The sequence below is a fragment of the Sciurus vulgaris genome (genome assembly GCF_902686455.1).
Source record: "Sciurus vulgaris genome assembly, chromosome: 1".
In the NCBI taxonomy this organism is placed as follows: Eukaryota; Metazoa; Chordata; class Mammalia; order Rodentia; family Sciuridae; genus Sciurus; species Sciurus vulgaris.
The window spans coordinates 144242666-144259105 of record NC_136461.1 but is presented as its reverse complement, the minus strand read 5'-3'; the positions used below and the strand labels follow the sequence as shown (position 1 = coordinate 144259105).

Sequence of the window (16440 nt, the reverse complement as noted above, 5' to 3'; positions counted from 1 at the left end):
ACTGATGCTTATTGGTTCTTTGCAGTTTGATTTCCCTTTACTTCTTCATTCTCCTATTCTGTCCTTTCTCCAAATTCCAGAATGAGTAAGCAGTGTATCATTAGTGTTATAGGGAAGTAGACGGGAATCAGTTCATTTTGAAAAGACAAAGTGAGTGAAGTGTTTCGGTTCATAAGACAGTCTGGTAAGATAGTCTGTGGAGACTGAAGATCATAATTCCAGTTGTCATTCTAATTCTAACTATATATGTATAGGTAGTGAAAAATGACAAAATTTCTATGCTTGCTTTTAGCTCCAGTATTTTCTAGTTCTGCCCCAACTTTAAGGTCTCGGTGTTACTAAAAGTATCTGTAAAAAGTTGATGAAGAATTATGGGGTAAGAGAGGGAGCTAGGGAGACAGTATTAAAAGGAATAGTGGAGTGTAGCTGGCCATATCTTTTAGAATAAAACAGAGAAAGATATTGAAACAAATACTTTTAATCATGAAATTTTTGAAGAGCTTTTGTTTTAAATAATTGTATACCTTTATTTTGCTTTTCTTTTCAGATAGCTCTTTTTTGGTGAGGGGGAGTTTTTGTCATTGTTAAACAAAATAAGAAATGTACCATAATCTGCTCAGGAAAAAAAAAATGACTCTGTATAGGTACTACTTTTCTACCTTAAATAGTTGTGAGCATACCATGTATAGAATTTTATATCTTGCTGTTTCTCATATGAGTGTTTCTCTGTTTAATTAAAAATTCTTCTAGACAACTTTTATAATCTAATCTCTAGATTAACTGTAGTTATCTAAACATCCTCCAACCTAAACTTAATCTTTCACCAGACTCAGTGGTGCACACCTGTAACTCTAGCAACTCAGGAGGCAGAGGCAGGAGGATTGCAAGTTCAAATCCAACCTCAGCAACTTGGCGAGACTCTAAGCAACTTAGTGAGACCCTGACTCAAAATAAAATATAAAAAGGACTGGGGATGTAGCTCAGAGTTCAGCGCCCTGGGTTCAATCCCCGGTATCCCCACCCCTCCAAAAAAAAAAAAATCAGTCTTTCCCCTCAATGCCATTTCTACTACCACTGCCTTCTTCCAGAAATCCTTATTTCTATCTTTGATCACTATAGTACGCTCCTAACTGGTATCCTTACAGCAACTTTTATATTCCTCTATCCATTTATAAAGGCCATAATGATTTTTTAAAAATACAAAATGAAAAGCCACTTTCTTTCTTAAGGCTTTTTTTTTTCATTACCTCTTTTTTATTAGATTTTCATAACTTAATAGAAATAGGTAAGGCAGGTACTATTTCCCCTAGTTTTATGACCTAGATTATTGAAATTTAGAGTAACTTTGTGACTGCAGTGTCCCCTAGACCAAACAGGTACCTTAACCCAGGTTTCCTGAATCTCCTTACATTGACTTTGAATGATGTTATGAAACCTAAAATTTCTGTGGCCTTACTCCACCTACCTCTCTGAATGTCATAGATGGATCTCTTCTATCTCTTTCTGTTCTATAATCACATTAGCATTCTTTCAGTTTCTAGAATGTCTCACATTCTTTTCAGAGTGTTCATATAATGTCCTTTGTCTAAAATGTTCTTTCCTTTTTCTAAGTAATTTTCAATTTGAATGTCATCTTCTCAGAGTTCTGCCTCTAACCCTTCCATTCTAAATTAGTTTCCTTTTTATAACATACTATTCTTTTCCCTCATTATATTTACAATGGTTTGTTTGATTATTTATACATTTACACAGCACACACACACACGTGTGTTTATGAGGCAAGGGATTATGTTTGTTCACTTTTTCCAATATATAGCATAACTCCTGGCTTGTGGTAATTACTCAATACATAAGCCTTGGCCAAGGAGACAGACTGAATGATAAATTCCTAGAATTAAATTTATGATATTAAGGGTGTAAATATTTGGGGAGGGGTGCTTTACCATTGAGCTACATTCCCAGCCCTTCTTATTTTTATTTTGAGACAGGGTCTCACTAAGTTGCTGAGGCTCTCCTCGAACACAATCCTCCTGCCTCAGTCTCCCAAGTAGCTGGGGTTATAGGTGTGTGCCCCCATGTTCAAAGGGTATAAACAATTTTAAGAATTTTTTTAACGCATTGAAAATTGTATTTCACAAAGGTTCACAGTTATAAACAGGCAGTTTCACTATCTCCAGAATATTATTTAGGTGTAATTTGATAAGAGGTACTGTCTTTGATTCCCAGTGAAGTTAAACCTTAGTTGATAAGACTACACTTCATATGCTTCTGATAGCATCCCTCTGTAGTGTCATCTTCAAGTATTATAATTGAAAAGAATATGAGGTTTGGAGAGATTAAGTAACAGGGCAAAGACTAATAAGAAAATAGATACTGTGGATCATATTCCTTTTGTTTAAAGATTATAAGCGTTTAATTCTAAATTTTCTGGAGTTCAGAAGCAAAGCTCTTGAGTAATTCTATTTTTCTTAAAAATACTAAAAACTTCATAGACCTTTAAAAAATTCCAGTTGTCATTTCTCTAGTACACTGATAAAAACATTTTTCATCTTCTTGGCTGTATGGATGCACAGTTTTGCTGCTGCTGCTGCCTTTTGAAAAACTTTTGTCAAGGTGGGGATTAAACCTAGGGGCCTCACCACTTGCTACTCTAGTGATTTTTGCTTCTTGATGACTTATTAAAAGCAGTGAATACCCTTACATCAGATGTTTCAAAATGTATGTTTTGTTTTTTAATTTGTTGTTATTGTTGTTGTAGATGGACATAATACCTTTTTATTTATTTGTTTTTATATGGCACTGAGGATCAAACCCAGTGCCTCACAAGTGCTAGGCAAGCTCTCTACCACTGAGCTACATCCCCAGCCCTCAGAGTATATGTTTTGATTTTAGGAATTTCCATAGTCAAAAAATAACCCTTTTTGGTTTTATATAAACTTTATTAGGTATTCAGAGTTAATATTGTCTACCTAGTAACCAGAGATATCACTGTCTTGATGTAAAACATTTTTAAAAAATAAGCTAAATAATGTTCAGGCTTAAAGAAAAGAGAATAATATAATTTGTTGCAAATAGGAAAATGATTAAAAGGATTTTATTAGAAATAAAGAATCTATGAATTATTGCTAGGATCAAAGCTTGCAAAGAAAGATTTCTCAAGTCAGGGGTAGACTAATATTTTTTACAAATATTCACTATTCCCAACTTTTATCAATATGAATAATTTTATAGATGCTGTTCTTAAAATATGTCCAAGGTTATTTACTGATTTTGTGATCTTTCTTTCCCACTTAAGTTCAGACAGCATTTTATAGTTTGCCTCCCTTTCTCTAAGATGGCATTCTCTAAGGTGGCATTCTAGATAACTATGCCATTTTTAACTTTTTAATTTTTAATTTTAAACATTTTTAATTTTTCTAGTTGGCCTGGACACCTTTTCTGGCTGCTTTCAGTGTAGGTCTGCAAGATTGCGATGATACCGAAGTAGCCTCTCTTTGCCTAGAAGGAATAAGATGTGCAATCAGAATTGCATGCATTTTCAGCATTCAGGTAATACAGAATTTTACCTTCATAAGTCAGTCTGCAAAACATTGATTATTTATTATTTAGTACATTTCTATAATATTTTATAATGAAATCTATGTAGTTCAGTTTACAGTACATTTTAATATCTAACATTACAAACTGATTTCAAATTTGTGATAGCATTTAAATGAATCTTAATGTTTAATTTTTGGAAACACTGATGGAAAGGGAGGTTCTATACTGATCATATTAAAATTTGTATCTTTGATTACAGTTTTTTCTCTATAGAATATTAGCTATATAAAAAGTTTCCAAGACTTTGAATTTCTCTGTATTAGAGTACTTATTTAAATGTTATTTCTTCACACTTATTGAATCATATTATATATTTTTATTTATTTTATTTTTATTTATTTTGTATTATGACTTAAGCCTAAGAACAAATTATCTTTAAGTGAACCAAGTACCTAGGACTTACGTATCAAGAAAATGGCCCTTTTTTTTTAGTGTATATACTGTATCTGAGGATAAATTTTAACCAAACTTTTCTGTATTTTTTTGTAAACCCATTTCATATTTAATCGTGAATGTTTTGGCTTAGTACATAACAAAGCACAATTGAGCTGTACAGAAAACAATTAGCAAGTTTATAAATCAGGATTTTGATAATCTTCACAGTACTTAACACAAAAGTGCTCAATAAATATTTTTTTACTGTATGACTTCATTTGTTATAGCCAAGATCTCAGCTTGAATTGATGCCTCCATTGCTTTTGAATTTTAGGAATTTATATCTTTTCTGTTTTATCATTTTATAACATTGTGGCATTGTGTGTAATTCATGACATGATTTATAAAAACTAAACAATGACTTGTTAGTAAGGATTTAGAGATGAGTCAATCTGCTGTATTTACAACCATGTAAATATAATTTTTTCTTTTTCTCTTTCTTTTTTTTTTTTAAGCTGGAAAGAGATGCATATGTCCAAGCACTAGCAAGATTTACCTTACTCACAGTGAGTTCTGGTATTACTGAAATGAAACAGAAGAATATTGATACAATAAAAACACTTATCACAGTGGCCCATACAGATGGAAATTATTTAGGAAATTCGTGGCATGAGGTATAAATATTTTATTTTCCACTTTGCAATTTGGTTTATAAAATGAGCATTAGCTAAATATTCTGTCACTGACATAGTTAAGTGGGAAGTTACATTTAAAATAAGTACATTTTTATAATATTTTATAATGAAATTTATGTTTAAATTCTAGCTGTATGTGTTTAAATATTTTACAGGATATTTAAAACATAGAATTTACATTTTCTTCTTTTTTTAATGAAGATTCTAAAGTGCATCAGTCAGTTGGAGCTGGCACAACTTATAGGAACTGGAGTGAAACCTCGGTACATTTCCGGAACAGTGAGAGGCAGAGAAGGATCTCTGACTGGGACAAAAGATCAGGCTCCTGATGAATTTGTAGGTCTGGGGTTAGGTGAGAATTTAAAAAAATTTTTATAAAGTATCAAAAATTATTTTTAAGCTGTTTATTATAAATCACTTTATTGTAGCAATGAGATATAATTAAAGAAATTAAATAAAATATCCTTCATCTAGTCTTATGCAAGGTGACTAAGTAGGAAGCTAAATCTTTTTGGCCTGATCTGGTTTGCAATTTCAGTCTCCTTCTTGAGCTTGGGAGAAAGGTACAGTTAAATTATCTGTGTGAAAGGTAGTATAAGATAATAGATAGGTGGGACAACTGAAGGAAGTATTCACATTCATAAGCTTTTAAAGACCCTATGCAGGCCTACCCAAACTTATCTGCCTGTATAGAACCTTTACCTAAGGTTCCCCTACTATTCAGTATGGCCAAGAACTTGCAGATTTAACCCAATAGAACAAAAGAAAATAATAGCAAAAGCAGAGCAGAAAAATCAAAGACAATACACTTTTAGTCATAAATGGAAGAAATTCCACTAGGGAAGAAGCAAAGTTTAACCTTTGGCCCTGAGTGCTGTATTTTGGGTTTGAATTCTGTATTGCTGTCTGATTAAACGTGATGTTACTTTAACTGTCTCTCAGGTTGGGTTTCCACTTTTGTAAACTAAAGGTAATATCCACTCATAATATTGTTAAGATTAAAAATGAATATATATGAATGGATTTAGCATGATTGTTGGGCTATTAGACACTTTTGGAAACTGTCCATCCTCCCTACTCTACCTCCAGATAAGAATATAGAGGCATGATTTAAAGAGAACAATAAGGAATGTGCTTATGATCCAGGAATGTTTGCCTTTTAAGGCTTTGCACTGTAACTTTACATTTCTGGACATTTTTTATCTTTTAGCAATTTATCTGTTGCTGCTAGCAGGATAAGTTCTTAGGCAATCTAAAAAGATTTCAAACCTGGAAAGGGATCCATAGGAGAAGAAGTAAATACCAGGACCATGTGCTTTAAATGGACTGAGAAGAATTAGTTCCTGGTGCTAATCCTACTGCATCAATTAACAGTGCAGTTTGTCTCTCATTGATACCATAGAAGCTAGGTAGTGTGAGGTCTGGGAGGTTTAAGGTTCCTACCTGATTCCTAGGTGATCCAGGAGCAGGATTTGGAATTGCCTGAGCACCCACATAGTAACTTAACATAACCTGAAAGTCCAACTTTAAATATTAGAACTGTAATTACTTCATGAGGTAGCATAAAGGACAATGAAAACTATTTATAAGCAAGGGAAGTGATTTTGCACTGATTAAATAGCTTTGCATAGGGAGTATGAGAAGGCCACAATAATTCTAAGTGTTCATTGCTGATGCTCAGTTTTGGTAAGTAGGACTATGGAATTAGGTTACTGTAAAATAAAACACTGGTAGAATATTTTAATCCTCTAAAAGTTTTAATAGACAAATAATGATATATGCTAATAATGTTTCTATTATACTTGAAACGAGTTAAAATTAATTTGTTCATGGTGGTGTTGTGTAACTTGCATTGCAAGGATATGAGAAGACTTGTCTTCTCCTTTCAGTAAAAGGGAATTTATGGAAAGATATATTTCAGAATTAGAAATGAAAAACAGTTAAGGCTTTAGGGCCACTCCAAAGACTCTCTCTCATACTCTATGCTTTCTCTTATACTATATACTTTTCTGTTTAGTCTGATCCATTTTCCACTCACCTCTAGTTCATTGTACTCTCATTTTTTAGTTATACCCTGGAGGGGAACTAGCTTGTTGACTTGGCCCACATTGGACAGAGTCCACTCTTTAGGCTATCTTCATTGGTTATCATCCAGCTCATGTGGCAGATCTCTACCCCATCCCTCTGTGCCCACCTTGTTTGACAGTAGTTGCTTTTCTAAACCAGGTGGTATTGTGAGAATTTAAGCCAGAAGATGATGCATTGTAATCGAGTCAGTTGAAAACTAATATTCTCCTTTAACAGCAGTATCCATGTAATCAAGTTGACAGAATTGAATACAGTCTTTCAGTATCCATTTGGGATTGGTTCCCCTGAGCATACCAAAATACGTAGACACTCAATTCCTTTATATAGAATAGTGTAGTATTTTCATATAACCTATGCACATCTACATGTATACCTTAAATCATCTCTAGATTACTCACAATACCTAAGGCTTTTGTGAATAGTTATACTATATTTCTTAGGGAATAAGAACAACAACAAAATGTCCATATCTGTTCAGTTATAGATATAATTTTTCCCCCAAATATTTTTCTTTCTTTTTTTAGCTGCTGGTCTACATCCCCAAGTCCTTTTTATTTTTTATTTTGAAAGAAGATCTCACTAAGTTGCTGAGGCTAGCCTTAAATTTGAGTTCCTCCTCCTTGAGCTTTCCAAGTTGCTGGGATTACAGGCAGTATTCTCACTGTGCCTGGCACCCCTGCAAATATTTCAGTCCACAGTTGGTTGAATCCATAGATTTTGTAACCCATGGATATGGAGCACTGACTGTATATATTTTTCCAACTGTGATGAAAGTCTTCACTTTTTGGAAACTTGAAGCTTACCACTTTTAAGAATACATAGCATATATAATTTTAAAAACTTATTTTCCAGTACTGGGGATTGAACCCAGGGGTGCTATCCCACTGTGCTATATCCCCAAAACTTTTTATTTTTATTTTGAGGCAGGTTTACTGCAGAGGCTAGCCTCAAACTTCTGATCCTCCTGCCTTAAACTCCCAGGTAGCTGGGATTATAAGTAGGTACCACTGTGCCTGGCTTAATTTTAAAATTTGAATCATATTCATTCTGTTTTTTAAAAATATGTTAATATTTGAAAATGCAATGGCTTAATCTTGTAAGTGTTTAGACAATACTTACAGCACATACATCTTTACTACTTAGCCTAAATAGGTTTGAGTAATTTGCTTGGTAAAACTAGAACTGTTTGACTATAATACTGTCATACAATTATTTGGAAAACCTTCACATATTTGTGAAATGAATGCTTTGAATTCCTAGTCATTTATGTATCCTTTAATTTGTTTAAATAGTTTTAATAATAATTATATATTGTATTAAATATAAAAAGTATAGAAAGCTCTAGAAAGGACATTTCATTTGATACACAAAGCAGGTTATGTGATGATTGGCATGATTTTCTCGTATAGATTTTTCCTCATTATATTCCTATAACGTGTTATGTGTTCCTTCTAGCGTTCCTTGACACTGTTTCCCTACTACCCCAATTCTCTGTCACTTACTTCAGACTCTCATCTTTGCTGTCTTGTGTCATACAAATAAACTCTTAATTTGTCTCCCTGATTCCAGTATCACTTCCCATCTCAGTGTTCTCTAAAAACTACTGGAGTTATTTTTTGGAAAATATATTGAAGTCTGTCAGTCTTATAAGAAGTCTAATGTTCTCAAAAGTAGTACATTAAATTTAACAGTCAAAACTCTTCACATTCTGTCTTTATAGCTTCATCATCTACCTTTTTCTTCCTTCTCACCTGCTAAATTCATTGTTGGTACTACAGCCAACTATGGTGAAACATGATGTGGGCTTACATGCTTGCATTTCATTATATAGTTACCCATTCTAATTTGCTTTTTTTTTTTTCTTTCTGCTTTTCCACATGGTCATCCTTCTAGGTCTCTACCTTGAAACAGTATTTCATCATCTGAGGAAACTTTCTGTAGCCAACACCCCATGTACTCCTTTTCCCTGTCAAAATCAGTTCTTATTTTTAAACAAACTTACTTGTAGTTCATTTCAGCAAGGAAGTAATCATTAAATTATATTAAAGTTTGTTGTAAACTTGCCTGTCTCTCCTAGTAAATTAACTCCATGAAGAGTGTGATTTATCTTTTTCACACTGTTCAGTTCCTATTATAGAATTTGATTTCTTCTGATTTAAATGACTTCTTATATGATTTAAATGACATTTTATCTGCTGTGTTTGCATTCAGAAGAGCATCTATTGAGTGTTTGGTCAGTTGTACAACAAGTGTTTGTCAAGCACCTGCTTTGAATTTAATATTGAATAAGGTAGGAGGGTACCAAAAAAGTTTATGACTTGATTGTTAACCTTTAGGGAACTTTTTATCTGTGTGATGAGGCAACATTGATATACCTAAAATAACTTGCATGAAACTGGAAATAATTCTGATTGGAGTATGCTTATTAAGTAATTGCTTAGTTCAGAGCCATATAAGAATAATGAAGAGGAATCCTTCCTTGAGAACTCAAATTGGGTTTTGATGGTTGAGAGACAGCATGACATATATTTAGAGACATATTGGTTAAAGTATTAAAGAGGAAGTGCCTTAATTACTAGGCTATTACAGTTATAAATTATTATAAATTACAGTTTATACTTTATCCTGTAAATAATAGTAAACAAAATAAAGGTAATAATTCAAAAGTATTAATCTGGCAGGAGAATGAAGGAGAGACTAAAGAGGGAAATAATCAACAGTAGCAAGGTAATTCTGATGCTGTTCAATAATCAATAATTACAAAGGTCCTCTGCTTAGTAATGGAGACAGACAGACAGTAATTAAAACAAATCAAAAGAAAGGTTAATGACTAGTTGAACACTTGATGATGGAGGGAGGGGAAGGATATCAAAGATAACTTTATGGTTAAGATTTGAAAACTGGGGATATTATTTCACTGTCCAACATTTAGGACCACTTTTGGGGATAAAGATAAATGATTCTTTTGAATAAAAGAAAGAAATATAGGTAGAATTTCTAGCAAGAATCAGGTTGGAGATTAAATGACAGGAAAATTTTAATTATATGGAATTGGAACCATCCACAGAAGGTATCACTGGAACTGGAATTGGTGCTGCATTTCATAAATATTAAAGGAAATAAAATATAATTATAATTAATTTTGTGATCTAAATTTACAGTGCCCCTAATTGGTATGATCTTTGCTATTTGTGCCTTACAACTGTGTGTTATATACTACTTTGTAGACCTCACTAAGCATATTTGCCTTTGAAATATGTCACTGTTGCCGAAAGAATTGTTCACCCAAAACCTTACTTTCATTGAAAAATAATTAATTTTAGAAATGTGTTTTAGAACTATAAGTGTATTCTTCCACTGAAATAATTATTTCCAAACTGAAACAACTCTCTTTTATTTGTGCTAGTTGGAGGAAATGTGGACTGGAAGCAGATAGCAAGTATTCAGGAATCCATTGGAGAAACCAGTTCTCAAAGTGTTGTTGTTGCTGTAGATAGGTAAGATACTCATTTTCTTCCCTTTGCAGATGAGTACTATTTCAATTTTGTACCATTTAGATATATTTTGCTCATTAAAGAAAAAGTGATTGCCAAAATAATTTTACTAAAATAAACAAGATTATATTATGACATGCCACGATTTAGATAATGAAGTTCATATAGTAGATGGGAAGAAGGTAAAATGGTATGAAAATTAAGTTATAATAGGTATTAATGGGCATTAGAGATATGGTAAACTTGATGAAAAAGAACATAAATATTTTATTTCTTTTTATAGAAAACATTACCTTTCTGGATACCTCATGTAAAACTGAAGTATGGATAAAGATGAAAGGATTTTATTGGAAATTTTCATAAACTTATTTGGAAAGGACTTCAGAATTTACATAGCATATACACTGTTAGGTATTCCCCATCTTAGCTTGTTTTCTCAAAGAGAACACATACTATGCTTTATTTTACTATGGAATACTTCTGATTTTAAAATACCCAACATGTAAAACTATATTCTTTTGAGGATGAGCTTTTCCCAAATCAGTGTCCCCCAAATTGAAAATCATCATTTTATAATAATAAAATTTATTTTTTTTAACCATTTGTGTTGGAAACTTTCAAAACTATATAATCTTTGAAGGCTGATGCCAACTCATTATTTTCTTTAGATAAAACCTTTTGCTCTAGGGTATCCAGTAGTTACTGACCTTGAAATCACTTCCTGAAACTTTTTCCTTGAAAAGAATTCTTAACATGCATTTGCTTTTCTGGTTTTTTGTTTTGTTTTGTTTTGTCTTGTCTTGTTTTTAGGAGAGAAGGATCATTCATCTTTTTCTTGTGAAGGTTGAAGAAAGATTGTATCATGCCTACTATATATCATGAAGGCTTGCCACATGTATTACTTCACTTAATCCTTTTACTAACCTCATGAAATGAGTATAAATTGATTCCTGAATTTATAAATGAGAAAACTAGGGCAGAAGACACTTAAATAACTTGGCAATAACCAGGCCATTCTTATCTTGATTATTGTGATAACTTTTATTCTTTCACTCACAGAGAATTTCGAGGGGTGGAGCCTGCCCATCAGGCAGCCTGTCTTTCATTTACCTTTCTGCACTCTTCTCTGCCTTTCTGCCTTTGTGTACAACTTCAGAGTTGTGTAATAGCTGCCCTTCTGCTATCAGGCTATCTTCCAATGATTTTCTTGCCTTCTAGAAAATCATCTTTACTGTCTTTATGAGAGACTGTTTAGGCATTATAAGATTCTGGCTTGGGCAAGATTTAACATTTTTACCTTCTCCTTCTTTTTCCTTATTCTTCATATGACCATACCTCATTTTAATTTGTCCTACTGTTCTGTTATATAAGGACGTGACACTCATTTGAGCAAATTACACATCTGTTTTAAGAATGTATGGTATTTCAGGGAAAATTTTGCACAATTCTCTTTGTACTTTGTCACCTCAAGCTTGTCATCACTAGATACTTCTGCAAAGACAATTCTAATGTCCCATTTTATATAAAATCTTAATATTTCAATTTTAACTGAGTGAAAACATTAAAAGTTGTCTCTTTGATTTAGTGTAGTATTTATATTCTTGTGTATTTTCCTTTCTCATTAAATTCATTCTGATTTTCTTTCTGAATGTGTTGTATTTTCATGCTGTATTCCAACTATAGCCCATAAACTGACTCATTGAGATAACCCTGGTAGTTAAGACAGTACTGAGAATATTGTCAGACATCATCCAGGAGAGTTCTGTACTTGTCCAGCAAAGTCTTTTTTCCTGTCCTCTTAGGCTTGTTGTTCTGAATACTGTAATCTGTTATCACAAATATAGGAACTAAACAAGAAAAAATAAAAATTCTTCTATGTTTAATTCTTTATAGATTATGGAATACTTCAGATTTTAAAATGCCCAGCATGTAAAACTGCTTCTTCTAGTATTCTTAACCAACTGAAAAAAATATGATTCCATGAAAACTTTTAAGATGATAAAATTTTCTAACTTTCTATTTTTGTATGAGAAATCTAATGGTAGAGCACTTGCTAGCATGCACGAAGCCCTGAGTTCAATCCCCACCATTGCAAAAATAATTTTTTTTTTTTAAGGAAACTAATAGACATTTTAATCTAGTACCTGATCCTCCTGTATTTGCTAGGATAGAATTTTCTAAGTACTGTTAGACTGGACCTGTTTCATAAGTATTACAAATTGTATAGGGGATAGATTTTATGCAAAAACAATTTACTTCTAAGAGGCTAAAAATGTTACTTAGCACCAGAGTTTTTGTTTTTATTATTGTTTTTTTTTTTTAAACATACCAGATCTAGCCTTACACTGACACACCTCATACTTTGTCTCACCTATTAGAAAATATGTGCAGCACATTGCAACTGAGTTTGCTCATAAATATCTTTCAGTTAAGTCGAAAAAAGTAAATGTTACCTCTCATATTTCACTGTGAAAAACCTTTTTACAGGTATGGTAATTTTGCCAACCATTTTTTTTGTCCAGAGGGCAGGGGAATTGGTATTATGATATGGATAAAGTAGTCAGCTTATCAGTTTTTTCCCCTCCTCTTGCTTTTTAGGGCATTTCTTTTAATATTAGCAAGCAAGACTTTTATACTTTTGTCCTTTTGACTTTCCATTTCATAGACTGATTTTGTGAAACCTAGCTGTGTTTTCCTGCCTTAGTATATTAAGGCTTAACTTTAAATGCCTCCGCAGACTGCTGTGCCCTCCCACATGGCTTAACTTTAGTGGAGCATTGCTAGAAATAGAGTGACCCCTCAGATGCTACCAAAGTGAGTAGGAATTTGAATGACCCTACCCAGGATGCATGCTCCCCTACCTTCCACCATCACCCCAAGTATACAGAACTTACTTGTCTGCTGATGGTAGTTTTCTGTCCTTCTTGCCCTGTTCTCCACCATTTCACCACCTTCAGAGTTTGTTGCTTCCTTTCCCTGTGGTTGCCTATAATCTCCATCTCTGCTTCTGTTCTGTCTCTTCTACACTTTGCCATTTGCTTTCCTCTCAGTTAAAAGTAAATCCCTTCTTGTTTCTTTTGTGTCTTTTCCTGTCATTTCTTCTTTACTATTTAATTTTGAGTCTGTGATATGGTTTGTTTATAGCCTTTGCCTTCCTTGGGAATACCTATAGTTGGAGAGAAATCAGCTGACTATACCTGTATAGTTTAGTCTGGCAGTTTTCATTTTTGCTCATGTGAGAATGTTGTAGGCTTTATATATTTTAAATTTCTGGGTTCATTCCAACCACTGGATTAAGTGGGACCTGTTTACTCTTGATTTTCCCCCTATGTTGTTTTTTCTGCCAGGTTTTTGAATTACTGGTTCATTCTGCTGAAAAGAATATAGACTATCTTAAGACATTCCTTTCACAGGAGCTCAGCTTTTGAGTTTTCTGCCTTGTTTTTGTTACTTATTACCTGGATACACAGATAAACATTCAAGGACATTGAGGTTAAAAGATCGTGATATGTGAGAACATTCAGATTGTAGTAGTAAGTAAAAACCAGAATACATTTAAAATATTTAATTCATGTTTTGTTCAGGTAAGTATGAGGCTGTGTACAGAAGTGGTTAAGAGGGTAGACTCTAGAGTTCGCCTGTCCTGGTTTGAATGATGACTCTAGCATTTACTAGTTCTGTGACTTTGAGGAAGTTATTCAATATCCTTTTGTCTCGGTTTCTATGTTTACAAAATTGGGGCTATAATACTTCACAGGGTATTTTTGTTTATTAAATGAGTATATATGTGTGTTATATATAGCACTAGAATAGTATCCACCTTGTTATTGGTAGTTGTTATTATTACCGTTATTTTTAAGCTTAGTATTTGACCTGTTCCTGCCTTTAAAGTATCCTTTTTATCATGCAAATTATATTGTGTGCATTTTTAAATTGAGGAATATTATCCAACCTGTGAAGGTTTAGTCACATTAAACCCTTGCTTACAAACTCAGAATATGGGGAAGAATGCAGATTTTAGAAAGATCAAGGACTAATATGTTTATGCTGAAATTTTTTATGAAAAAGAAGTCAGCAAAGAAAACTAGGCAAAGCCAGGCAGGATAGTCTATCAGTGTCCTAAAGAAGTGACTAAGCCACTTGCTTAAACTAAGACTTTTTGCAGGTTTATATCAAATCATATCTAACCATAAGTGGATTTTCTAATCAAATGTATATTATAGCAATAAAGTATATATATGTGTCTCTTTATATATTTATATATATATATATATATTTTTTTTTTCTTTCCCCCAGTACTGGGGATTGAACCTAGGGGCACTCTATCACTGAGCCACATACCCAGACCCTGTTATTTTAAGACAGTCTCTCTAAGTTGCTGAGACTGGCTTCAAATTTGGGATCCTCCTGCCTTAGCCTCTTAAGTAAGTGGGATAATTGGTGGGCACCACCATACCCACCCTTTTTTTTTTTTTTTAAGAACTTGATTAATGCTAGTAGGTAAATCAGGTAAAATGAAAAAGTCTTCATTTCATAGTGTACTAGTTCGTTGATTTTACAAATTAATATTTTTCTTAGAATCTCCTCACATATGATATTTGTAAATTTAATAAAATTACAACTATATGTATTTACTCTAGTAACATTGGATACATTTGGAGATAGGAGGGAAAAACATTTAAACTGTTTTTTTATTGTTACTAAACTATATGATGAAAAAATGTTCATTTGACTACCTGATTTGTTTTCCCCTAAAACAGATAGAATGGCTAATAACCTCAAGCCACTTAACTTTTGAATTGACATAACAGGAGTAAAACTTTGTAAATTTTTAAAACATATTTTATTTTCCCCAGAATATTCACAGGGTCTACAAGGCTAGATGGAAATGCTATTGGTAAGTATGTATATTTGTTATATTTACAAACGGCCTTTTAGCTAAAAATTTTTTTAAGTTGAGTTTAAAAAATGTACATGTATTTTTGTTATAGTGGATTTTGTCCGTTGGCTCTGTGCTGTGTCTATGGATGAATTACTTTCCACTACACATCCAAGAATGTTTAGTCTACAAAAAATAGTGGAAATATCATACTACAACATGGGAAGAATAAGATTGCAGTGGTCTCGGATTTGGGAAGTTATTGGAGATCATTTTAATAAGGTATTTGAATAATTACAGCATTTGTTTACATTTGTAATATTTCTCTTTGTTTAAAATTGAGACTGTTTTCCTTACAAGCAGTTGCCTATTACTTTTTGTAATTAAGTTCAGTAAACCCTCTGAGTTCTGTTCTTTTTTTAGAAGTGATTACTCAAGGTTTTAAGAATTTAGTTAAAATATCTGTTTTTCCTGTTAAATATTTTTTACCATACCTAGTGCCTTTATAGAGACTTAGGATTTACCTACCTTTGCTGCTAATTTTGTACTTTTTCTAAGGCAAATAAAGGAAAAAGAAGTATAGATTTTACCACTTACATTAGCATTTTGCTTTTTTGCCATTACAGGTTGGCTGCAATCCTAATGAAGATGTAGCTATTTTTGCAGTAGACTCTTTGAGGCAATTGTCAATGAAGTTTTTAGAGAAAGGGGAGCTTGCAAATTTCAGATTTCAGAAGGATTTCTTAAGACCTTTTGAACATATAATGAAACGAAACAGGTATTATGTTTGTCGGATTGCTTAATACCAGAAAAACCTTTTGATTTTCTACAATAGGGTTAAAAAATAGAAGCGGGGAGGGACTCATGAGTTTTATCCATATGCCTATGCAAGCAGTTATGTTCATATTTTAGGTCTCCAACAATTCGAGATATGGTTGTACGGTGTATAGCACAGATGGTTAATTCTCAAGCTGCTAATATTCGGTCTGGGTGGAAGAACATATTCTCTGTATTTCATCTAGCTGCATCTGATCAAGATGAAAGCATAGTGGAACTTGCATTTCAAACAACAGGGCACATTGTCAGTGAGTATTCTTTTAACTGTGTTCAAGAAAGAAAAAAAAAAAAAGCCTAATGTATTCAGATAGTAATTCCAGTACAGTTTAGATTAAAGGCTTTATGTTTACCATATTTTGCCTACAGAACCAGAGTAAACAAATAGTTCATTTTTATACTGAACACTGATTAAGAGTTTGCTGCATGGCAAACACTTTCCATGTATTTTCTTTAATCTTCAAAACTCTTTGAG

The 16440-nt window shown here is 32.9% G+C and overlaps 1 protein-coding gene across 4 annotated transcripts in view; it reads left to right on the top strand.

Annotated features, from left to right (window-relative positions):
• Positions 1-16440, top strand: part of ARFGEF1 (ARF guanine nucleotide exchange factor 1) — a 112910-nt gene that overhangs the window by 75634 nt on the left and 20836 nt on the right. For all 4 annotated transcript variants that reach the window (XR_013757389.1, XM_079101239.1, XM_079101240.1 and 1 more), the window contains 8 exons: positions 3421-3549; positions 4491-4649; positions 4872-5022; positions 10165-10255; positions 15109-15149; positions 15244-15413; positions 15758-15909; positions 16044-16216. Coding sequence is in view for 3 of the 4 variants with exons in the window: in XM_079101239.1 (XP_078957365.1) it covers positions 3421-3549; positions 4491-4649; positions 4872-5022; positions 10165-10255; positions 15109-15149; positions 15244-15413; positions 15758-15909; positions 16044-16216 (1066 nt within the window). In the remaining variant the exon portion in view is untranslated. The remainder of the gene's footprint in view (positions 1-3420; positions 3550-4490; positions 4650-4871; positions 5023-10164; positions 10256-15108; positions 15150-15243; positions 15414-15757; positions 15910-16043; positions 16217-16440) is intronic.